Source organism: Mugil cephalus, chromosome 1 (assembly GCF_022458985.1).
Source record: "Mugil cephalus isolate CIBA_MC_2020 chromosome 1, CIBA_Mcephalus_1.1, whole genome shotgun sequence".
NCBI classification, from domain to species: Eukaryota; Metazoa; Chordata; class Actinopteri; order Mugiliformes; family Mugilidae; genus Mugil; species Mugil cephalus.
The window spans coordinates 39669324-39694708 of NC_061770.1; the positions used below are offsets into that span (position 1 = coordinate 39669324).

At 43.1% G+C, this 25385-nt stretch overlaps 1 protein-coding gene across 12 annotated transcripts in view; it reads left to right on the forward strand.

Moving 5' to 3' along the window:
• Positions 1–23910, forward strand: part of mark2b (MAP/microtubule affinity-regulating kinase 2b) — a 53353-nt gene extending 29443 nt beyond the window's left edge. For 3 of the 12 annotated variants that reach the window (XM_047573054.1, XM_047573103.1, XM_047573096.1), the window contains exons 14-21: positions 54–202; positions 2267–2361; positions 5994–6137; positions 11810–12076; positions 14251–14277; positions 18931–18969; positions 19647–19756; positions 20431–23910. In XM_047573054.1, the coding sequence (XP_047429010.1) occupies positions 54–202; positions 2267–2361; positions 5994–6137; positions 11810–12076; positions 14251–14277; positions 18931–18969; positions 19647–19756; positions 20431–20780 (1181 nt within the window). In that variant the 3' untranslated portion in view covers positions 20781–23910. The remainder of the gene's footprint in view (positions 1–53; positions 203–2266; positions 2362–5993; positions 6138–11809; positions 12077–14250; positions 14278–18930; positions 18970–19646; positions 19757–20430) is intronic. The other 9 variants (XM_047573063.1, XM_047573088.1, XM_047573071.1 and 6 more) reach the window with 6 other exon arrangements.
• Positions 23911–25385: the final 1475 nt, after the last annotated feature.

Genomic DNA, 25385 nt, shown 5'->3' on the forward strand with positions numbered 1-25385 from the left:
GGAGACGTCGTCCTAAGTTGGAGCCCGTTAAGTGATGTGTGCGTCTCTTACAGGCTCCTACTCCAAGAGGGGAGGACAAGCCGACAACCGGACTGCAGGAGAGGATTCTGGGAGGAAGAGTTCTTCAGGCAGCTCCACTACCAAGGTGCCGGCCAGTCCGCTGACGGCCTCCGACCGCAAGAAGAGCGGCACACCCTCCACCGTGAGACCCAGCGCACACACAAACACACACTACACTAATCTTATTTGAATATTTTAAGTTCTGCTAGTTGGGGACGGGCATCGTTAAGGTGCTTAAAGAATGGAAAACACACAAACTTTGTCCAAAAATGGTGCCTTTTTATTTTTTAAGGTTGAAGTTGAACAGAATATTAATTTAAATAATGTACATACAACTAAGAAATAACCAATATGAAATAAAATCCACAACTAGAGGTCGACTGATATGGATTTTTTTAAGGGCCGATATCGTTTTTTTTTTTTACATTAGCATTAGCTGATGGTGACAATCAGTTCACTACAGAGTCAGGACTGTTGCTAATGACAAACCAAACCATATTTTTATGGGTGCTCCACACGCATGCGTTATGCTAGAGGGGGCGGGGCCATGTATGGGCTGCACGAGTCCAGCAGCACAGGGCTGCCTGTGGATTAGCCTGTCTGGAAAAGCATATCGGCCGATACCAGCAAAAAAAAAATGCAAATATCATCCCGATATCTTGGCCGACCGATATATCGTTCGCTCTGTATTCGCGTTATACTGTCATAGTTATTCTAATTAAACTGGGGCTTTCAAAAATGGTACATTACTCAGCTTTTAACAAAATACAACGCGTCGTCAGATGTTTAATCAAATCCACACCAAGCACGACATCTTTTGAGGTGAATTACAGTCAAACTTTGGACCATATTGGACCACAAGGTTCACTTCCATCCATGCAGCTGAAAAACTGGCGCGACATCATGTGTCGCTTTGAAACACGGTGAATAAATCACTGACCTTGACTCAGAAAGTCGTTCCTGCTCTTCACCGTAATCAACCATAATTGTTCTTTACACGGTCGTCCAAAGATCACAAAGAATTGTGGTTAATCATTTAGCCGGACAAAAACACGTGTCCATTAAGCTGTAAAGGCTCATGTGTTGCGCTCATGACAGTTTGGGTTTTTACCAGGACTCCTTCTGATTTTAAGTCAATTTACCTGCCAGTCCTCTTCTAATTACGTCTTTGATTGTTTTGTTGGTTTGTCCTTTGGTTTCCTCTGACTCACACCTATAACTTCTGTAACTGATCCTCCAGCACTTATTTTTTTCGTCATTTACCATTTTACAGGGAAATCTATGAATGATAAACCAGTTCAGATTCAAACCGACGCTCGGGTTCGTTTAGATTTATGCAGCGTCGACCTCGTTAGAGGAGGAGTTTACAGTTCGCTGTGTTATTATATAAGACCCTCAGAGAAATGATTTAATTGATTGAACTTCGCTGGCTAGTTTGGCCACGAACCAACCAACCAATAACCAGACATAATTTACTGTAATATCCCAAATACGCGAGTTATTCCTGCCCGAGATTCATTCAGCTTGTGTAATAGTTACATAAATCCAATCATAGTAGTTTTATTGTTCTCTGGTCCGACCGGTGGCCTTTTCACCGGCAGACATCTGTATCGATTCACGTCAAAACAATGAAAATATCTCACCTGGGGTCGTATTTGTGTTAATTTTGCCACAAAACGTTGTGTAAAGTATAAAACGTAGCTTTTAAGGCTTGGAATGAAGAGAAAAGGCGTTTTTTTTTATGATTTTCCTGCAGATGTGCTTTATTTTAGGACTTTCACATCTGCATTCAGTCATGTTGCACCTGTTGAGGCCGTTGGCTTTTATTACCTTTGATATTGTGGACTTTGATTAAGAGCTCCACCCAACATCAGCCTGAGCTTTAAATGACAGATCAAGAGCACGGGGGGCATAAAACACCCAAGTCGCTTTGTTGTTGCGGATTATTTTGACGTTTGCTGCACATAAATAAATTCGTCATGGGAAATTGTCTTAAGGGATGATTAAGATTTAATCGATGTTAATTGAAGTCATTGGTCGTTTTTGATTAGAGGAGCTCGAGGTCTCTTCCAGGAAAACTCATCGCTCATCTTTAACGTCGTTACCTACGTTGTTTTTCGTCCCATCCCCTTCGCTCATCGCTCTCAATTATGTTTTTTTTACATTTCTAATATTCTTTCCACCTTGTCGCCCTCTCCACCCACAGAATAGCATCCTGTCCACCGGTACCGGCCGCAGTCGAAACTCTCCTCTGACCGAGAGAGCCACGCTGGGCCAGGGCATCCAGAACGGCAAGGACAGGTACGCAAAACCGTGAACACGCCGTGAAAGGTGTTTTTTTTTTTTTTCAGAAGACGGGGGGACAATCGCGTACGATCCCGTCGGCGAATCCTCCGTAACACACCCACATAATACAAACGCGCTCGCCCACGGTTTGTGAATGAAAGCCGTCCCCACAGCTGTCTCTGACTCGCTGACTGAATCCCAGACCTTGGCTGGGGCTCTCCAGAGCTCTGCCAGCTGGCTCGGGGGAGGCCTGCAGCCTTCCTGCACCCAGGGCGGGCGGGCGGGCGGGCGGGCGGGCGGGCGGGCGGGCGGGCGGGGTGGGGTGGTGCCCTCCTGGACGAGGGGGGGAGGGATTTAGGCCAAACCTCTGGTGGATTAGAGAATTAACCACGACGGTGTGACGACGGAGGCCCACCGGTCAGAGCAGGGTTTGATGGGGACACAGTTTGACGTAGGACCTTTAACCTTTATCTCTATTGTTAATAATAATTTAAATAAGTATTACAATCCACGAAAGTCAAACTGGGGGTAGGACTGAATAATGTAAAGACTTCCCTCCTCCCCCCGATGGATTGGTGCGTTGTGAAATCTAATATCCCGTCTCTAATGAGATCCACCGTCCCTGCTTCCCTTTCTTCCTAAACCACTTTTACAATATGTGACCAAAAATAAGCGTTTTCAGTCACACTGGAGTTACATTATTTATAAAAAAAAAAAAAAAAACATCCTCGTCCCTTAAAGCGGCGCCAACATCCGATTCATAAAAACACACACATCACTCATGCTTAACCAGCCATATGCTTTGTGTGCTTTTTTTCATAAGCATTAAGCCATAATCCCTACTAAGGATGCCGTGTTCATGGTTCATACTGCTTTTATACCTGTTCATGTATCGCTCTCAAATGGCCCCTCGGTCCCAACGTAAGCGAAATCATCCAAACCTTAAGAGATGGGACTGAATCGCTCGTTTACAAAAGCGGCGACCGAGCGGCCATTTGAGACGGCATTGCTTTTTTTTTTTTTAGTACTGTGGGTGTGTTAGCCATGGTAGCTTGTCATCTGCTTTGAGTTTTAAAGTTTTTTTTATCATCATTAATGCTTTGAAGTTTGGGCTTTTATACTTGTTACACCCCCTCCCCTCCCTCCTCCCCTCCCTCCCTCCTCACCCGTCCCTGTTTCCTTTTTCTTTTTCCTTCCCCCCTTTTCTAATTTTCTTAATTTGCTCCTCTTTCATCTGAGCTCTCGTCCCTGCGGATCCTAAGTCACTCACGTTTTTTTTATAAATTTTTTTTCCCCCTGTTTCGTTTCTGACTTCACATTAAGCTTTTTCCTCCTCATTTCTTTTTTTTTTTTTTTTTCTCCTCCGCTCCCTCTAAGGAGATTAGAGAGACTTGTGATGGAATATTAACTCTTAGTGGCACTATATGGTGCCTGCGCCGGCCTCTTAATAGGCTTAAACCAACACAAAAATATCCGCACACACACACACACACGTGGACAAGTTTGAACATACGTGTCGTCACGCGTGCTCAAACACTCCTGCCGCGCACTGTGTTGTCCGGTTATTTTTCCATCACCAGCCGAGCTAATCCCCGTCGGAGAGGGCGTCGCTCTCAGCTGTGTGTGTTCGCTCTCTGCGTAATTAGGAGCTTTTCGGGTCGACCCCTTGTAAATGTCGCTCTTTCACTCGTTGCTCATTCTCGTCTCTTGGGACAGCTCCGTCTCTCTCTCTCTGTCTCTGTGTCTCTGTGTCCTGTACCACTCTCCGATGTCCCTCGCTGTGTTTTCAGCCCGTGTGGATAAAGTCAAAGTTAAGAGCTGTCAATGAAATGCGTGGAGCTTTGTAACCCGTAGCAACCTTTTCTCGTTACCGCAAGAAAGTGGAAAGTTATGTTGTGTTTTCTTAAGAAAATTTGCTCTTCAGGTAATGTGAATACACCTGAAAGGTGAAGGAGAGCTGACGTCAGGCAGAGCTTTATCTGATAGGTCATTAGGTTCACTAGTGAAAACTAGTGTGTTCTTCTTTAATTGGATGTTCAGGAACGTTATCGTAGGGCTGGGCGGTGTTTTATTTATTTATTTTTTCATGTCTTCTACTGGTTGATTAATGCAGTGGATTGACTAAGGATGAGCTGTTTTACTGTGATGATGAGTAAATATTGTAGAATAATCCCACACTGGTAGTAAAACAGGTTCCTGTGTTAACACTGCGTTAAAAAAAATAAAAAATAAAAAAATGTAATGTTAACGAGGTGAAATGAAGAAACAGGGACAATTTAAATATTTAAACATATTTAAACTGCTACGTCTGTGATGTCACTAGCAGAGCAACCAGTTACCGTAATAACTGTAGTCTGCGCGCAACATGTTTTTTTTTTTTCCCCTCATTCATAAAAAGCTAAAATTGGGGACACTTAGGGGGACAGCTTTAGCTTTATCTGTAGCCGGGGGGGGGGGACAAGTCATCCAAAATGGGGACAGTCTTTTCATTCTGACGCTTCGTTGTTTGGACCACGCAGTCGCACCATGTGTGTTTAGAGGCGCAACGCTGAAAATGGTCCGGTCTGAAACGGTGTCTCACAGCGCAAAGTTCCTAATGTTAAAATTCATATCATAAAAAAATTAAAAAATACCAGTATTCAGTATGAACAGATACACCGCCCTAATTATAGTAAACAGTATTTGTTTAAAATAGCCAAAATTCAACTGTGGTGGTTTCTAGTATTATCAGATTTTATTGTGTTGTACAGACACATGTTTCTATTTTCTTTTATTTAATTTTATTTAGCCCAGTCAGTGAGGTAGACTAAATAAAAATAATACTATCATACAGTTTTAGTGCAGCAGTGTTACTTTGTAATGCCTTAGTTTCCCCTGGTGTCCCTAATGAACTGGCGAGTCGGTGTATTTACTGACACAGAAACATTAAATTATATGAGTTGCTTAATATTTGGCTTCGTAATAAAGAGCAACAATTCAGATTTCTGCCGGATGTTTGTCTGAACACAAAGAGCAACTATTTAACAATCAATATGTGATTTGTCTCGTCAGAAAAAGTGATGTTTATTCAGCGGACTTTGTGTGACTTTGTCCACACTGTTTGTCTTTTTGCGCGAGTCTTTCTCAGCTGGTAGATGGAGAAGTGCGTCTTCTCTTTGTGTCAGGTAGACGTCGCATGAAAAGGCAAACGGAACAACCGTCTTTGATTGTGTTGTTGTTTGCGAAAACCGCAACGAAAACATTTCATCAGCGACAAAAAGACAGACTCTCTCTTTCTTTGTCCGCGTCCTCCTGCTGCATGTGTGTCCTCTGTGTCTTTTGTATCTACTTCCTCTCTTCTTCCTTCTCCGTGTCTCTTCCTTCCCTTCCCTCACCCTCCCTCCCCCCTCCCCCTTTACTGTGTTTGATAAGTGCTGCTTCTAACCATACTCCACCTCACCTCCCACACACAAACCCCGCCCTGCGTGACTGTGTTTATTGTGAATGACCGTGTGTCTTCTCGGTGTGTTTGTCGCCCCGTGTTACTCACATGGGCGTGTTTGCATATTCGCGTGTGTTTGTGTTCGGGGCGGGGCACCCCTCCTCCTCCTCCTCCTCCCCCTCCTCCCCCATCCCTCCCTCCATCCTCCCCCCGTCCTCCCTCCCAGCCTAAACACTCCGGGCTCCCGCGCCTCCACCGCCTCGGCCGCTGCCGTCCTCTCCTCCTCCTCCTCCTCGCGTCCCCGCCACTACAAGTCCCTGTCCTCCTCCAATCATCCATGCCCCTCTGACCTGCACGCACCACGGCCCAGGCAAGTCTCTCACACTCTCTCTCTCACACACATGCACACAAACCACACACAAAACAAACCACACACACACAAACCCCTTTCAGCTGCAGCCACTTCGCTCAGATCTTCCTGAGATGGAGGAGGAGGAGAGAAGCTCTCCATCGACCACCATCCACCATCACTACGGCCACATTAAAGGGAAATTGTATTTTCTCGGGGAAATAACAACTCTCTGATTACCTTCATTTACACAGTGACAACTCTTGGCTCGTAGCAGTGACCTGGCTGCCAATATTTTCTCCCCCCTCCCTCCCTCCCTTCTCCTCCCCCCCGAGAAACTGTGAAATCGATCAAAGTAAACGTCGAACGTTTTCTCCCCGATGAGATGGTGTTTCATTTAACGGCTGTGCTGTCCTCCTCGCTCAGCCACACAGAGTTTTCAGAACTTTAGCTTCATACGAACCTCTTTTTTTTTTAACCCTCTGGAGTATAATTAACCGTTTTTTCACTGCTTTTGGTTCTGCCTTTATATTTCATCTTAAAAATGGTTTACATCGCCTTGTTTACTGTCATTTACAGTTATTTTTTATCATTTTAACAAACCGTATTAACACGTTGGACCTAAAACCAAACTAAAGTCGTAAAATCCAAGTAGGAAAAATTAGATTTTTCTCTGTGAAACATGTTTAACGAACCATTTTATCACTTGGAATATAAACCTAAAGTGTACATTTCAAATTTACAAATTTAGCAAGTGACAGCTATTTATAACTATTTCCATTAATTAAATTGTTGGAAATGCATCATGCACCTTTGTACAGCTATTAACAACCATTTGTAATAAAATCTAAAAGTCCTAAATCTCTGGTTTTGCTCCGTAGACTGAACATAGCGTCACTTCCACAACTTTTCCCTCTTCCTTAGCAACCGCTGACACATCATTTCCTGATTGGTCGATGGGATGCATTTTCCACCAATAGGAAAGGGTTTGAGCATTTGAAGCTTGCTAGCACATTTTGCTTTTGGTCGTTTCTACCGTGCACCAGGTGCGCGACAATATTTAGGAAAAAGTGTGGTGTAAATTATTTATAATAAGTTTAGTGTTAATTGACGCGATTTAAAAGCTGGTTGAAGTTTCATCTTTCTACAAAAGTTGAAGCGGAGAGTCAGTGACGCTGCGTCCTGTTGCTACGTTGTCTTAAACTGTGTTTAAAATGTGATTTGGACGCATGCGTCGACTCCACAGGGTTAATGATGGATATAAGATTATTGCAAAACCTCAATGATAATTCCTCACTCCTTGCAACCAGAGAGTGTGATGCTGCAGTTAAAAAAAAAAAAAAAAAATGATGCTAGCAAACCTGAGGTTGTGTTTCCCCACAAACACGTGTTTGCCGCTACATCACGTCACCGTGGCGAGATGATGTCCAGCGTTTTCTAAGAGCAGCAATCACAGACTCACCAGTTACTTAGCAACAGCCAGGAAGCACTAGAGTTATGGAGCTGAGGAAGCTCCACGGACGTCGACGTCGCTCATCAGCGGCCGCTCAGTCGCTCACTCTCAACCTCCCTTTTGAACGTTCACACGCCGGATCGTAAATGAGGTTTCTGAACGAGACGAGCAGGTTTTTTTCGCCGCGCGGCGCCTCTGACAGACCAGACGCACTTGTTTTGTTTCCTGACAGGAAAGAAAACATTCAGAGGATCATTTATGAACCAGCAGGGATTACGTTTCCACTCACACACACACACACACACACACAAAAAAAACCTCTGTAGAATAGATTTCCACGAGCTTTGTAATCAGTCGGCTTCTTCTTAACGAGCTTCTCTTTATATATATATTCGTGTTTTAGGTCAAAGCGATAAAACGGGAAAGTTGAACGAGCTGACGAGTCCCACCCCAGATTAAGTTGCGCCTCATATAATTATGTCACTGAAAGGAAACCGTCTTTAAAGATGACGGCCTCTCTTCAGCTTATCACGAGACATGATCTGTTAATTCCGGTTTACAGGGCCGAGACGGGGCAACGCTAACAGAGGGGAAAAAAGAATCGCACACATTATCTAAAACTGTATTAAACGAATAAATGATGTCTGGTCTTTTATTGGATTAAAGCCACTTGGATTGTAAGAAGGACGTATAAACTAGCCGCCCTGAGCCTCGCTAACGGCCACATTTGAGCCTGTTCTGGTCATAAAATCTACAGCTGCTCTGGAGAGAACCAGACAAAAATCCACAAGTGAAGGATGTGTTGCCGTGTGTGTGTGTATAGATGTAACTAACACCGTCCTCCATTCGCTCTCATGACATGTTGACGTGTTGTGTTTTGTCGACAGGGTTTTCCCTCAACCGTACGAATAAATTTCAGTTCTCTGTGTGTCACTTTTAGCAGAGGTGTGTGGGGATTTTTTATTTATTTTTGCGTTGAGGAAGCCGGATGAGCCAAACACTCTCATCTATATGCGTTTACGTTGCAGTGCGTCGCTCTTATTCGTGCTGTTGAATGAGCTATTAGCGCGTCCAGGTTTGTTTAATAAACCTTTTTCTCGTCCCCTCACACACACACATGCATTGTCCTCTTAGTTCAACTTTTAAATAACTTTTTTTTTTTAACTCAACCGCCCACCACACATGCATTGTCCTCTTAGTTCAACTTTTAAATAACTTTTTTTTCACTCAACCGCCCACGGCCGCAGCTTAAACGCACGCTGCAGATTTTGATTAAAAATAGCATTCATTCACAAACGTGGTCAGAACCCGTAGAGGCACTTTTTTGTGCAGTTGTTTTGTGCTAAATACTCCCAAATCCTCCACCGCTGTGCCTTTCCTCGTTCTGCTAACAGAATGTCAACACAAACTCTTCCTAATCCCGCGTTATTTCATTCAGAGGCACCGCGAGAACTTCTTCTGCTTCAGGCAGCGGTGCAGTACCGCGTGTCACCACTCCTTAGAGCGGGGGCGCTGTTTCGCACATTGTAAAATCCTCATTAGTTAGAGAAGGGAAATAAAAGTGACACAACAGAGAACTGCTAAAACAGTTTTTTTTATTAAATCAGCTAAAGTCTGATGGCTTCCCTTGGCCTTCAGGAGAAAACTCTTGCTCTGTGAGGTTGTTTGCTGCAGCAGCACGGTCTCACTCCGTTATGTAAGGCTCGTGAAGTTATGTATGTAAGGTTATGTAAGGTTATAAAGTTTCACAGGAAAACTCTTTCTTCGTCTCGAGCGTCTCAGCCGCTCTGCGACATCACGTCTCATGTCGTGTAGAAATGAAATGGAGGACTGACCGGGAACTGTCTTTGTGTGTGTCTCTGTGTGTTTCTCTGTCGCTAGCTGCTTCACAGTGTCTCGTTCAAGGGCCGCTTTGATATTTTGAGCTTTTAGTCCCCCCTCCCCACCCCCTTTTTTTTCCCAGCAACGTGTCACAATACAGGGTGAAAGGTCTTTGAAGATGCTCCTGAGCTACCTTAATCATGTGTAACACGCACACGACGGAGACCAACACCACCTTTTTGTGACAACAAAAAAAAAAATAAATAAAAACTCCCTCCCCACAAATGTCAGAGTAAAAATTCCAGCGGAGCAAATGTCAAGGTGGCCCCTCTGGCTGTGTGTGGTTTTTGTCTGCTGTATGTTGAAGTCTCGTTCTGTTGCATGCGTCGTTGAGCAGTGAGCTCGGGCCGTTCAGATCCTGGTTGGGAACGCTGGAGAGAAGGTACCAACACATAGACTCCACCCTGAGTGACAGAACATAGTCTGTTCCCCTTTAACCCCCCCCCCCCTCCATCCACTCCTGTTCATACGCGGCCGTGGTCAGTTTAACATGTCTCACTGCATGAACCGTGACCCAGTGTTTGGGACGTGGGCGGCTCCACGTTTGAATGGAAGTCGTCCGGCTGCAGCATGAAGACGTCGGCCTCACGCTGCCTTATGATGCTTAAAGGTCGTCACTGCTTTTGGCTTCAGACTTCAAATGAAAACGCTTTAATATGTCCAGAATATACACGATAACTATAAATCTTCTTCTTCTTCTTCTCAGCAATATATTATATTGTATATTGTTGTTATATATAATATTATATGTTGTTGTTGAAATGGTTTTTATTTCAACGGTTTCATGTCAAACTGGTTCACACGTGTATCTGTAGATATTAGATGTTAGATGTTAGATTAGATGTTAATCTGGAACTTGAGTTTATATACGTCAGATATGACAGGATGTGTTTCAGTGAACAGCTCCTTCTTCTTCCTCCTTCTCCTCATCATCATCTTCGTTCTCTTCTTTCTTCTCCTCTTCTTCTGCTTCTTCTTCCTCCCTTTCCTCCTATTCCTGTGTTTCTTCTTCCACCTTTCACTCCTCCTCATCATCTTTCTCCTCCTCCTCCTCTTCTGCTTCTTCTTCCTATTCCTCCTCCTTCTCTTCTTCTTCTTCTTCCTCCTGCTCCTCTTCTTCCTCCTCTTCCTCTTCCTCCTCTTCTTCCACCATATATTCCTCTTCCTCCTTCTCCTCCTCCTCCTTTTCTTCTTCCACCTTCCACCACTACTCCTCATCTTCATCTTCTTCCTCTTGCTCTTTCTCTTCTTCCTCCTCCTCTTCCTCTATTTCTTCCTATTCCTCCTCGTCCTCCTTTTCTTCTTCCACCTTCCACTCCTACTATTCCTGCTCTTCTTCTTCCTCCTCCTCCTCTTCTTCCTCCTCCTCTTCCTTCTCCTTCTCCTCTTCTTCCTCCTCTTCCTCTTCTTCTCCTCCTCCTCCTCCTCCTCTTCCTCCTCCTCTTCTTCAAAGAGCTACACAGGTCTGTTTAGTTTCAGTGCTGCACTTGTCTGATGTGACTCCATATGTCTCAGATGTGTTTCACCAGACACACTGTTATTATCTATTCTGGGATTCACATTTTTATTAATTTGTATTAGACACAAACACTAATAGAACAATTTAACATTTTACCAAAGAGCCTCAGTGTTTAACAGTAAAATAAAATAAGGATTTAGTCTGATTGGATCCTTGCGTATGTTGTTTCCTGGAGGGACAGAGACAGGGACAGGCCGTCGCGTACTCATCCTTTGACGAGGACCTAATCGTGCCTCTGTCCCATGAAGTGTCCCAGTGAGACACCACAGTGAAGCCGAACGGACAAAAGCTGTTACTGACGCATCAAGTCAACAAGCGAATCGAGCTTCTCACCGTTTTAATCTGTCACCTTTCATCCTGCTTTGACATTAAAACCGTGTGAATAAGACCCGTCGCAGTCTAACGCAGTCGACCGCTCAGGTGTGTTTAATCGAGTTTAATTGTGTTTTAAGCTCGTCCGTTGTGTTTTAGCATCTGTCAAAGGTGCCACTCACGGCCGTGGAGGAAGCACACGCCCATAGTTAGGACGTCTAATTGTGTCTCTTGTGTTTGAAGGAGATGTAAAGGATTAATAGTTTGTGTTTGCATGCAGACCTGCAGACATGGGTGTTTATGTGACCTCACACTCAAGTAATTAGCAACAGGAGAAAGTGTTTCACTTTGAGTTTGTCTAACTTTGTTTTTTTTTTTTCCTCTCTCACACTTATCTTTCCTTTCTCCTTTCATTTTTCTTTTTTTTTACCACCTTCTCTTATGTCCCGTCTCCGTCTCCGTCCTCTCTGCCTCCTCCCACACCTTTTCCCCCGCTCGCCTCCTCTCCATCACCTCTTTCCTGCACAGCGCCCCGGCACAGCGGGCGCCCGGCGCCTCACCTTCGGCCCACAACATCAGCAGCGCCACCGTGTCGGACCGCACCAACTTCTCCAGAGGGGTGGGCATCCGCAGCACGTTCCACGCGGGCCAGCAGCGCGGCGCCCGGGACCAGCAGAGCTCCGGTTACCCCGGCGGGCCCGCCTCCCCGTCGCTGTCGCACGGCAACAGCCAGGCCCGGAGGGCGCACGGGGCCACGGGGATCTTCAGCAAGTTCACGTCGAAGTTCGTACGCAAGTGAGTGGTCGCGGGAAACACGCAACAAAAAGCTCCGCACAATCGTGTACGACCGACGATTATACTCTGCAGTCAGGAGGGAGGAAGAAGCAAAGCAGGAAGGAGAGTAAATGTTGAAGCAGTTGTGATAGTAGCTACTTATTATCCATCTACCAGCGCAGGCTAAAGCTGCATTAAGGGCTCGGCTTCAACCAGAAAATGACAAGGTTACGTGCCCCCCCCCCTCCTTCGCCCGGTCTATCGCTAAACCGGTGCCGATCTGCAGCTCTGCTCAGGGTAGAAAGGGAGAGGACGACGGGAGCAGCTGCGTCTTCCCTATAATTTAGTTTGGAGCAGCGGTGGCCGAGGAGTAATTTTGGTTGCGGCTTCGTGTCTAGTGGCCTAGTTTTCTTCATCTCCCGTTTTTTTGTAGTGCAGGTTAAAAAACTACAGTCATGGCCGCCCGGCTGCAGCGAAAGCCGTTTATTTATATGTAAATGTTTCTTTAAACTTTGACCCAGATCTCTCTGAGAGGGCGGATGCTAGATGGTATTTGTACTCGTTTCACTTGAAGTAGACGTAAGATAAAACACTAAGCAGGTAGATGCTGGAAGGTTCCAGTTTTTTAACAGAAAATACTTAAATAGGAGTAAATATTACACCCTACTTATTATATGTGCTCTGTGTTATATAAAATGTCTAAAACCAAAGATTTTGTGACCTCCCGTGACGTGTTTATGATATATCAGACGCACGTTAGGATGAATTTATTATAGTTTATGAGTCTCCACCAGCTCTAGGGCTAAAACTTAATCCATTACAGACTCTGTTTGTGGGGACAATGCACATTAATCAGCGCTGATGCTTTAGTCATCGGTGTAAATGCGCCGGACCTCGGCACAAGCGCCAATTTAGTTAGGTACACAACACAAACAGAGAAGACTTTAAAACAACAAAACGTACAATAGACAATAACAGAGCCAGACGCAGGTAGACGATGTCAAAACAAACCGAAAAGGGTGTCACAACATTAATGGACCACGAACCGAAGAGTATGCATCACGTTTAGAGAAAATATAGACAGGAAGTGGTGAGACGTGAGCAGTAGGTAAAGAAATGGGAAACGTGTGTGAGGAGAACAGTACGAGTGTACGGTTGTATTTCCAGTGAATTTGTTCGCTTTAAAAAAAGAAAAAAGAAGAGACGAAAATATAAAATCGAGAATGATCAGGTGTCTGTGCCTACACACATGGTTTCAGTTTGTGTGTGTGTGTCTGTCTGTGTGTGTGTTTGTGCGTGTGTGGAAGAGGCGGAGGTACAGGCACAGCCACTCTCCAGGCCTCCCACTCAGAGATACTGTAGCTCCGTGGCGACAGTATCCATGGTTACACCGGAGATATCACTTTTCCCCTCATCTATAAATACCACTAGTGGGGACACCTTGACACACACACACACACACACACACGTCTTGGTGTTCCAGTAGGAAGCAGGAGCAGCGGAGTTGGATTGTGTTGCGTTTGTGTCGCCGTTTGACCCGGACGCACAAAGTTTCTATTAACGCGTCGTTGTTTTTAACGCTGCTGCCTGGTCTGGAGAGTGATGTTTTGTCTGTCCTTCACACAACGACGGTGTGTGTGTGTGTGTGTGTGTCCGTGCATGTGTAAGACGAGATTAAAAGTTTCTCAATGTGTGTTGAAAGATTAAGTTGTTGCTTAACCTGTGCTTTTTTTTTTTCTTTCTTCTTCTTCTTCTTTTTTATTTTATCATTTGACGTGTGTCTTTGTGTGTTTTTATAGGAGGTGCTTTTTATATATATGTGTATATATATATTTATTGAACTTTTCACCTCACACAGACTTGTTTTCAGGATCACCGAGGACTTTATTTATTTTTTTTTTACTGGAACACGAAATCCCTTTTAAGGTTGTGCGTTTGTTCACACGTTCACACCAGCACCTCCTACATTTAAACACTGCAGTGAAACTGATTTTCTCCTTTTGTTGCACAATTGTGTGTTGGTTGTGCTCGCAGCTTCAATCCCATGTGAGTCTGGAGTCTCTCTTTTTGTTTTGTTTTTTTGGGTTTTTTTGTTTTTTTTGTTTCTTTTTAACAGGAAAGTCATGAATACATACTTTTTATACATACGTTTTTTTCTCTTTCTTTCTTTCTTTATCCCTCTTTTGTTTTTGTAGAAATCTCTCGTTCAGGTTTCCGAGAAGGTAGGCAACAATACCCAACGTTAAATATATAACCCCTTTGATATATATATATATATCCACGTATACTCTCTTCTTCATATATATATAAATATATATATATATTTTTACATATATATACTTCCTCCCCTTTTGGTGTTTTCGTGCAGCTTTTTTTGTTGAGACCTTCCTTTTGTGCCTTGATCTTTTTTCTGTGGTTTTGCCCCTTTTTTTTATATTATTATTTATTTTTTAACCTTATGATTTCGAGTGCCGTGTTTTGGGCCTTTATTATTATTATTATTGTTATTATTACTATTATTATTATTATTATTTTCCCATATTTTACTAACGTCCCTTCCACTCACCCAGCCACTCACCCACTTAACTCACTCCATCATCATCATGCAGTTACGATAACACCTCACCCCTCTTCCTCCCGCCATCGTCCCCCTCCATCCTCCTCATCCTCACCCACCACCTCCCCTTTTATTTCCCATTTATATATTTTCAGGTAGAAGGTATCTGTATGAGCTTGTGCGTCCCCCCCTCCCCCTGTAGCATCTCAGATTTAGGTCAAGCCTTAATGGCTAATACATCATCCAGCTACTCCCTTCCCAAACTTTTAACCCTCCCCTAGCTTCAGGTCTATGTCTTGTGAATGTATTATAACTTTTCCCCTCCAAATTTAAACATAATGTCATTGACCACCACTAATTTTAACCTCCTGAGACATTAAGTTTTCGTTTAGACCCGTTGTCCTCATAAGTGGACGCTTTAGTCTGACGTCTACTGGGAGCAAAGGTACAAAACGGTGGAAACATTTTTGACTTTTGTAGGTTGATATGATGCATAAATTTAACAAATTACATCAATAGTAAGGAGTTACAACGTTGCTAATTTTAAGGTACTCGTTTGAGGACGTTGGAATTTCATTGTTTGCAAGTTTTTTATGTAACTTAAAAGTACCTCAATAACCACAGGTGTCAAACATACGACCTGTTAGAGGGTCTAGAATGGTACCGAAGCAGAAATTTGCAAAAATTACATCAAAGAGCTGCAATTTTAGAAATGAAAATAACTGCTATCGATAATTTATCCACTGTTTTTTAGTCAGAGAAGTGGACGGAATAAAACACTGACTCCCAGGACTAAACAACAGAGACGAATGAGCCCAAATTGCACTTATTTTTGTTAATAAATTTGATTTTGTTCAAAGGATAGTTGATAAAATGTAATACAATTACATATTGAGGGTCCATTGACATCACAACCGGAAAAAAATGTGGATTATCAGAGCAAATTAAGGATAATTGGACTCGACAAGGATCCATGCAAACTAGTATGGATTACGAAAAGTTCTGTTTTGGCAAAAAATACTGTGACTTTTTTGTAATATACAGAGAAATGGTCCCAGTGTCCAGATATGAGGACATTCTTAGGTCCGACTCATCCCAAATTAAACATTGGAGAAATTAAACTAAAGCTCTGGTCTCGGGCGGTTAAAGTGTATTAAAAAAAGTAGAGGATTGTTTAATTAGCCTAATGCTAACCATTGTCCAAGCTAACGCCACCAACCCATCAAACCAACCATCGCCCATCTCACCTTTCTGCATCGGTTCGGTCGCTGTAATTGGAGTTTTTCCATCTGAAGTTGTGTCGTCGACGTTGACTCCCAGCGAGGAGGTAGATTGTAGTCGGTTTTTGTAGTTTGTAGTGGATGGAGGCAGGAAGGAGGGAGGAGGAGGAGGAGACCCGGGAGGGACGGGGATGCAGTGTTTCTTTTCCTGGAGGCTGCTGCACTCTTCTTCTTTTCCTTCACTGCTCTGTTCTCACTGTGGCACTGGCTCTCTAACAACAACAACAACAACAACAACAACAACAACTACAGACGTGGATGGCTTTGACCTACTCTGGCTGGAAAAGACTTTTTATCCTGTGAACACACTTCATGCACATATACAAACACACACACACATATACATATATATATATAACACAGATACACTTTCACATTTCCACCCATTTACTTTACACCCAAACATTTGTCCTCATACACTGACTTCCAAGTGTTTTTGCTTTTTAACCAGCAGGTAGAGCAATTTCCCCCCTGAGTGTGGACCATTGCTCCACCTGGTGGTTTGAAGATGTCACACACTATTTTATGAACCTTTTTTTAGTTTGTGTTTGAGAAACTGATCAATCTGAGAAGGAGGGGAAAGAAAAAAATGTGCTTTAAAGTGCACAGACTATATATTTAGACGACCTGTTTGTTATAAACATCACCTGTACATTGAAGAGTATTATTATTTATTTATTTATTTTTTTGTTCCCCACTTCACTTCACGTGTCATTTCCCCCCCTTGTGCTATATTTTAACCACTGTTTTGTTCCAGGTGATATTTTACATGATTTTATGTTTTTGTTTTGTTATTTTAAAGAAGCCAAAATGGGAGTTATTATCCTCCCCCCTCCCTCCCCCGCCTCCCTCCCTCCCCCCTTATTCCACACACCCCCAACACAACAGGATGAGTTTGAGACCACAAACTGTTGAATTTGTCTTGTGATGTCGTCCGTCTCGTTTTTTTCCATCGTCTGCACGTGTGTGTCGCTGCTTTCTGTTTGTTCGTTTGTCGCTTTTCTGTTGTGTGTTTTGTGTGAGAAGAGGAGAAAGGATGTATGTGTGTGTATGTGTGTGTGTGTATCATGTGTTATACAGGCTCTAGTTCAAGGAGTGTGTGTAGATCCAGAGTTACTAATACAGGTTTTAACACAGTGCTGGGACCTTTAATGCTCCTAACCTCGTCCAGACACAGGAGTCGCCGTCACCATGCCGACCGTCCGGCTCCATCCTCCATCTTTGGTCCACGTCCACTTTTTTTTTTGTGTTTCATTTTGTCGCTCGTCCTACTCTGTGCTGTTCCACATCGAGTCATTACATTTTGAGTTTCTAGCTTTGAACTTTCATTTCATTTTTTATTTTTTTTTTTTCAGCCTGGTTCCGTTTTAATTGAGATCATTCACGTCCATTTCATTTCTCCCATTGAATGTTTTAATTTGTCACGTAGCTCGTTTGCTTTACACACTAATTAAATCTGTTAATTAAAGACGTTTATTTGCTTTAAAACTGACTAAATCTAGTTTGCCCAAACTGCATATTACCTGTTTAGCTAAAAAAGTACCTCAACACCACAGGTGTCAAACATGGGGCCGTGGGCCAAAAGCAGGTCACCAGAGGGTCTAATAAGGTCCTGAAGCAGAAATTTGATCAGGGTGAAAATTTTCATTTAGTTTTATTTATTTCGAACCTTCAAAAGAAAAGATACAATTGAAAAACAAAACAAAAGGCAGAAAAATAAAAGTGCTTCCGATTAGTAACTTAAATTACTGATAATGTTCGAAAAGAAGAACACACGTATCTGGCCCCACTCATTGTCAGTATTAATATATGTCCATTACTCAATGTTTTCTTCCTCCTCTATTCTTATACATTGTAAAAATCATCTCTTTATACCTCTTCCTAACATTTTACATCAAAGAATTGCGATATTCCAAAAAAATAATGATGATATCAATAATTTATCCACTGTTTTTAGTCAGAGAAGTGGACAGAACACAACACAGAGACCCAGGACTGAAAAACAGAGAGGAATGAGCCCAAATTATTTATTTTTGTTAAGAAATTTTAACCAATAGCTTATAAAAATGTAGCATAATTATTCACATTATCCTGTTTAACTTGTTCTTCTAAAATGAAGTTGACACCCCTGACCTGAAAGATGGTACGGTCCACATAACCAGTCTGTTTTATTTCTATATATACTATATACCTATATATATAAGTTACTCTACACCAATGAAGCTATGATCTTTCATGTACGAATTTCCAAACTTTTGGCCTGTGGTATATATTTATTGGCTTTTTCCAGAAAAACTGACAGCTCAACATAAGAGACAGTACAAGAAAAACAAGTACCATGATAAACATAGTAATAATAATAGTAATAATAAAAACAGCATTTGCATGAAATAAAAAAGAGAAAGATTAGCACATTATGATGGACTGTGAGGCAAATGGATCCAGGATGAATAGCTGTAGGGCTCCATTTTATCTGCGGTGCCTTTAAGAGAAAATGGGAGCTGGTGATGTCCTTTTAAACGACTTTTTCATGTTTTGAACAAGCTTGTTGCTCATCATACCCCCCCCCAAAAAAAAAAACCTCATGGCTGCCAGTAGTTCATCATTAGGATGCTAATTAGCGCGCTAACGGTCTGGCCCAGGTGAAAGAAGTGTGTTTTTCTGCAGTTTTGTAATAATTTAGCTTCGTTACAACTAAACCTCTAGTTGTAACGTCTCAGCCGAAGCGTTTTTAGAGTTTCTTTGTAGTTAATTAATAAAGTAAAACTTAGCTGACGTCAGTAATGACCTTTGGTTTATGTTGGAGCTGTGATTAAAGCGCTCGTACAGAGTGGACTGGTAGTAAGTGGAGCAGTGCATTGTGGGCTGCGTAGTCCTGGCGCGGCTGTGGACTGTTAAAGGGCCGGATTGGGAGGTGGAGGCGGAGGCGGAGGCATGGTGGGGGCGCGACTGTGTTCAGCCAGCTGACGTCTTATCTGTTCATGGTAAAGAGCCCCCCAGGCCCGAAAAAGACTAAACTTGTGTTGATTTTTCTCGAGGAGTCCGTATGAGGGAGAGGGTCGGGATGAGGGGAGCAGGTGAGACACAGAAAACCCGAAAACCCCACAAACTCCCCCCCCCCAACACACACACACAACCCCCCCTTAGACTGTTAAATCGCCTGCCAATCAAAATCAGTAGAGTGGAAGGAGACTTGAGATGATCTGGGCTTGTTGTGAATGACTGAGGGAGGAGGAGGAGGGTAATTGTATAATTGGTCGGTGGTGGTGGTGGTGGTGGTAGCAGCGGTTGAACCAATCAGGGGACGGGGAGCTTAGCGGTGAGTGGTAGCGTCGTAGAGGACGGAGAGAGGGACGGCGTGGAGGCCGACCTGCATGCTGGTGTGTGTGTCTGTGTGCGAGTGTGTGTGTGTGAATCAAGAGAAGAACCTAAATGTGTGTTTGTGTGTTGGTGCACATGTGGAAAAAGAACCAACCGTGCACACATGTGCGCACACACAAACACACAGGAGGCGCTTAAAATTCATTTTTGTCTTCATTCATTTCCACGACCTCATCATCTCCCCCCCTCCTCCTCCTCCCCCATCCTCCTTCTTTCCTCTCATTCCTCCGTCTCCACTTCCTGAAATAATTCTTACACTTTTATCACTTTTGCGATAATCTCTTTCCTCTCTCCTCCTCCTCCCTATCTTTCCCTCCTTCCTGCTCTTCCTTTCTCCTCCCCCCTCCCTCCCTCCCTCCATCGCTCCATGCAGGTCTGTGTTGAGCAGCACAGTGGACAAGTCGGAGAAGACGTCTGGCGGCGTTCTCTCCTCCTCTTCCAACAACGACGAGAACAACTCCTCACCAGGATCTGGTAACACTGGTACGCTGGCTTTCACCATGCACCCATCAGCCACAACATTACGACCACAGAGAAGTAGAAGTACATGACGTTCGTTGTCCTCAATCCTCCTCAGTGAAAACTGAACACACATTAATGACAAACCCAGAAAGTTAACGCAGCGTAAACAGCATGTGAAGTAAAAAGCATTTTAACGACCTGGTTGGCTGCGTTTTCCTCGGGGGAATATTCCTCATATTACTCTCTTTCTCAGTTCGAGTCCATATGACCAGCATCAACCCACGTCTTTCTTCTTGCTTACTTCCTGTTACGAGCGCATTCAAAATAATGTGCCGCTAACAAATTAAATAGTGCACGAGAATAAATGGAACTTATATATATTCTCAACAACAGTGAAACAGGAAATACAAATCTAAATAATCTTTCTGAGTAACGAAATGGGTAGTATTCTTCCCCCTTCCAGTGCTGCCAAATCCATTTCTTGGCACAGGGAAGTCCATAAGACAGTAAGCACTGTTATCAAATCTGAAAGAATCCAAGTTGTTGAAACTGTAAAGCAAAAAGAGTGATTCATCACTAAAAAACAGACATTAGCCGTGATGCTAGCTCAAAGCTAAAACATCATTCTCTTCCTATCGTCCCTCATCTCACGTCTCATCTTTGTCCCCTCCTCGTCCCCCCCTCGCTCTCTGCAGGTGGCACCGGTACCCCTCCGGCCATCGCCAGCCAGAAGGACATGTCCAAGCCGCGCTCGCTGCGCTTCACCTGGTCCATGAAGACCACGTCGTCCATGGAGCCCACGGAGATGATGCGGGAGATCCGCAAGGTGCTCGACTCCAACAGCTGCGAGTACGAGCTGCGCGAGCGCTACATGCTGCTGTGCATGTCCGGCGACCCGGCGCGCGACGACTTCGTCCAGTGGGAGATGGAGGTGTGCAAGCTGCCGCGGCTCTCCCTCAACGGCGTGCGCTTCAAGCGGATCTCGGGCACGTCCATCGCCTTCAAGAACATTGCCTCAAAGATCGCCAACGAGCTCAAACTGTGAGCAGCGAGAAGAGAGAGGAGAGGAGGAGGAGGCTGGGAGGGTGGAGGTGGGTGGAGGATGACGCTGCAGGTGGGATGGGGGGCACTGTGGAGGTCAGGAGGTAAGCTAAAGCTAATGCTAAAGGGTGGGATCACTTTAAAAATAACATGATTGTTATGTAGACGGAGGTCTGACGTAGGGCTGCCACGTTCTGAGACTAGAAAACGTTTCTTTTCTAGAGGTTTTGTTCCATTTGTTCCGAGGCCCCTGCGATTAGAGACTCGGAGTTGATTTCCTCTTGAGTCGTGAAGTACTTACAGACCCGAGTCTTTCTCTCTGAACCTCTGCCGGGGTTTTTTGTTTTTGTTTTGTTGTTTTTTTTTTTGTTTCTTTTTTCTCCTGTCACGTTCTACTTAGACGTTCCACTCTTCTGCATGTCCGATCTTCTCTCTCTGTTTTTTAGGAGTCACACTTAGATCACTTTGACCACTCCTGTCATTTCTTCCTGCTATTTATTCAGTTTCTCTGCACGGTTCTGATAAAATGGGAGGGGGAGGGAGGGAGGGGTTTAGCTGGAGGAGGAGGTGGTGGAGGAGGTGGAGGACGAGGAGGACTAATAGTCGTGAATGATTCTCTGAGTTCAGGTCGGGACGTGGAGCCTTATCTCGCTGGAAAAAGGATTTTTTTTCTTGATTGATTTGTTCTGATGGGACTCCAGCTGAGCCAGGACTTGAAGACACACACAAAAACACACACACACACACACCTACTGCACCTCTTCACCTACACACCTACAACTACAGATGGATTTTGGACGGACACGTCTCCCGTCTTCTATCTGCTTCTGCCGGTGGATGGACCCCCCCCCCTCTCAAAATCCGCCTCGTCTCATCTTCCTCACGGACGCTCTTCATTCGCCTCCTTCTCCTCCTCTTCTTCCTCAGACTGAACTCAAGCTCAAACACATCCACCTTTTTTCTTCACTCCTTTTTTGTTTTCCTTCCTCATCTTCTTTTTTATTATTATTATTATTTTATTTCATTTTTTTTTTTTTTTTTTTTTGGGAAACCTCTGTCACATCATCAAGTCCGAGGAGGCCAGTCAGACTCATCAATCCTCCGTACTTTTTTTTTTTTTTAATTATTATTATTATTATCTTCTTTTATTGCTTTTAAAAAGAGTTGTGCACTGGAAAAAAATATATATAAAAAAAAAAAGAAGAAGAAGAAGACGGGGGGCGAACCGGAACCTGGAACCTGGAAAGGTTGAGGACACTTGGATGGGTTTTTATGTTGCCTTCTTTCTTTCTTTGAAGAATTAAATTTGGGGGTTTGTTTTTTTTGTTTTTTTTTCTTCGTTGCAGCACATAAATGTGTACTTTAGTTTTAGACGTTCAGCCGGTTGACATCGCGCCTTCGTATCCAGAATGTCAACCCGACAGCCGACTCGTTTCCCTCCCACTCTCACACATCTGCTGTCGCACATGTTCCCAAAGAGCAAACAACAAAAAAAAAAAAGACGACAAATTCGGACAAACGATGAATGGTGAATTATTATTTTTCTTCTGCTTCTGATTTGATGATATATTTTTGTGTCGTCGGAGTCTCCTTTGGGTCTGTACAGGTTTGGACTGGAGTCAGAGGGGAGTGTGGAGGGAGGGGGGCATCACGTCGGATCATATCATTGCTGCCTTTTTTTTTTTTTTTTTTTTTTTTTCTTGGTGTAGTGCACCTTTAACACACACTTAACTTCCACTATCCGTTTTAACACAAACCCCTCCGGGCACACACACACAGACACACACACACACACAAGTGCAGAAGTTATCGATGTATTTAATGTTGATGATGATGATGATGGTGGTGGTGGTGGTGACGACTACTGCTCGTTCATTTTCTTTTCAGCCATTAATTTTCTTTTTTAGGAGTTAATTTACTTGTTTGTTTTTTTTTGTTAAAGGCCTTGTTGGTCCAGGATGGCTTGAAGCGAATCAAAACAAAAGAGAAACAGGGAGCGACTCCCTTCGTTTCTCTCGTGTCCGGGCTCAAAAAAACCACAAGCAGGAGAAGTCGCTTCCTTTTCTCTCCTTCTCCACACGTTCAATGCTCCAGTTTTTTGTTGATGCAGAAAAAAAACAAAAAAAAAACAAAAAAACGCACGCCTGAGTTGGGAGGAGGAGGGAGGGATGGAGGGAGGGTGGCTGGCTCGTTGTACCTAACTGAACACTTTTTTCTTTTCTTTCTATCACGATGACACACTGTCGTTTTTATTATTTTTGTTTTTCCTTTTCAGTTTTTAATACGTCAGATTTTTTTTTTTTTTCTTTAAAAAGTTGATCATTGTTTTAAGGTGCTGGGTATTGGATTCTAATTATTATTCTGGCTGTTGCTGTTATATTATCTCTTTCAGGGTTGATTTCATTTTACATTATTTTACATTGCTGTAATTTACATTGATTTTAAATGTGTTTTTTGAGCAAACTGTAACTGTAGTGGTGGGTTTTTTGGGGGGTTGGGAGGGGCGATCAACTCCTGAAAAATGTATTATTTGTTTTTTTTTTTTTTGTTTTTTTGTGCAAAAACAAAATGATGAAAAATTACAATGATAGTAATAAAAACAATGATATAATGATATCGTCTGGCTCTGAAATCCATCGCATGATGCAGGCGGTGTCTCAGCGTGACGTCCATTCAGTAATAGTTACCAATCGTATCGCTTCAAAATCAAGATCAAGATCGCTGTATTGATCCCCGCAGGGAAAATATTTTGTCCAAGACAAGAAGAGCATAGACATAAGAATGAAAATAAAATGAGAATGACGTAGAAGTAATGGCTTGTTCTTCACCTGCTGGATATAATGTTTAATTTTCCTTTTGCAGACTGGATTAAGGAGGATTAAGAAGCACACGTGTTCATTTATTTCCTCTTGAGCCTGAAGTCAGAGTCCACACATTTCTTCCCTTTCGCTCATAGATTTTCTTTAATATTTTGCCTCCTTTTTTAATTTTAATGCAGCACATCCAACCAGCAACTCTGTCTATATTTATAGAAAGTATGGAATCACTTTCTTATTCAATTCTGGTGAGAAAGTGTGTCCAAACTTTTCAGTGGTAGTGCATCTTCCAGGATTAAAGAAGAGTTGTTGATCATGTTTTTGAACCTTTTTTTTTCCTGGTTGCCGATTAGAAGTGTAATTAAGTAATTTGTCATCACTGCAGGTGTGTCGCTACCCAAGTGCACGTTGGAAAAGAAGCTGTGGTGCACACATTGTTTTATCAGAGGTCGTATGAATCATATTTAGGCTTCAGATTCATCCTGAAAGAAACTTGGTGCTAAATAATATATATATATGTGTATATATAAATGTTGGTGGTCTACATTAGCAGTAGAGGGCGCTGTTAGACATGCTGGTGTGAATATACAGCATGCAGTGATGGAGTGACCCACAATGTCCCAACACTCGGACACACTGTTTAGATTCTTCAGAAAATGTGAAGTACGGGGATGAAAGCTCTGTTGTTGAAATAAAATGTTTTGGTATTGATAAATGAAAATTACACCAAACTCATCTTTAGTCTGGAGCTATTGTGACAACCTGACAAAACGTGAGTGTGATTTTTGTTTTGTTTTCCTTGTGAGGCAGCAATGCGCTTCCACTTCTTACATACTCTACGAGAAATTTGTTCTTGCTTCTAAGGCTGCGAGAACAAGAAAAAAGTTCGTAATTTCTACATTTATACGAGAAACTTCTGAGCTCCGGGGAAGTCCTCATATGCCTATCCCATTGCAGCACACGTCACAGGCGCTAAGCATTATGGGAGATGCGGCAGACGGACACGTTTTTCTCACTATTTTCGGATGTCGTCCAGACTTTTTGACGATAGTGTCTGTGGGACTACGCTACGCCGTTTATTCAGCATGCAAACTCTACCCAGGAAAGATTAGCATAGCTACTAGACGAGCATCGAGGAACTTAGAGTGGTTAAAATTCTCCTGGTTAGCCACGCCCACTTCCAATTTCTGACCAATCACAGGACGGAAAACTACACCAGTTAAAGAAGTTCTTCGCCGTTAATGTGTCGAGAACACGTTTGGTCTCAGTAGTTTATGTCACTATTCATGACTACTGTGCGTTTTTTTATTTATTTTTATTTTATTAAGGTTTAAAATTCTGTATAATTAAGGGCGTCCTCGTTTTGAGTGACCGGCGGTAGCGTGAACTATATTGAGAGTTGGGTGGACGGGTGACAACCTCCAGGAGGCTTTAGCTCCGCCCCCCATGCCATATTTAGAATATCCGAGTGTGGGCGGAGTAAAGTTTATCCAACATGGCGGCCGCGGGCTCCCCCACTTCAGGCTTCAGAATCCAATGCGTGTCTCATTCTTTTACAGATATTTCACCTTTAAAGTTAACTTAAACCGAACTGTGCACGTTTTATTTCACTTATTTATGAATATTCTCATGTTTCATCCTGTAGATTCACTCAGGTTAAAGCCTGTTGTTGTCGTCAATAGATGGTGTTTTGAGGAGAGTTGGCGTTTGAAACCAGACCAAACATTCTCACACTTTGTGTTAACATTACGTAGCTCAGTCCCAAAGGACTTTTCTCTTAATTTTTAGTGAAG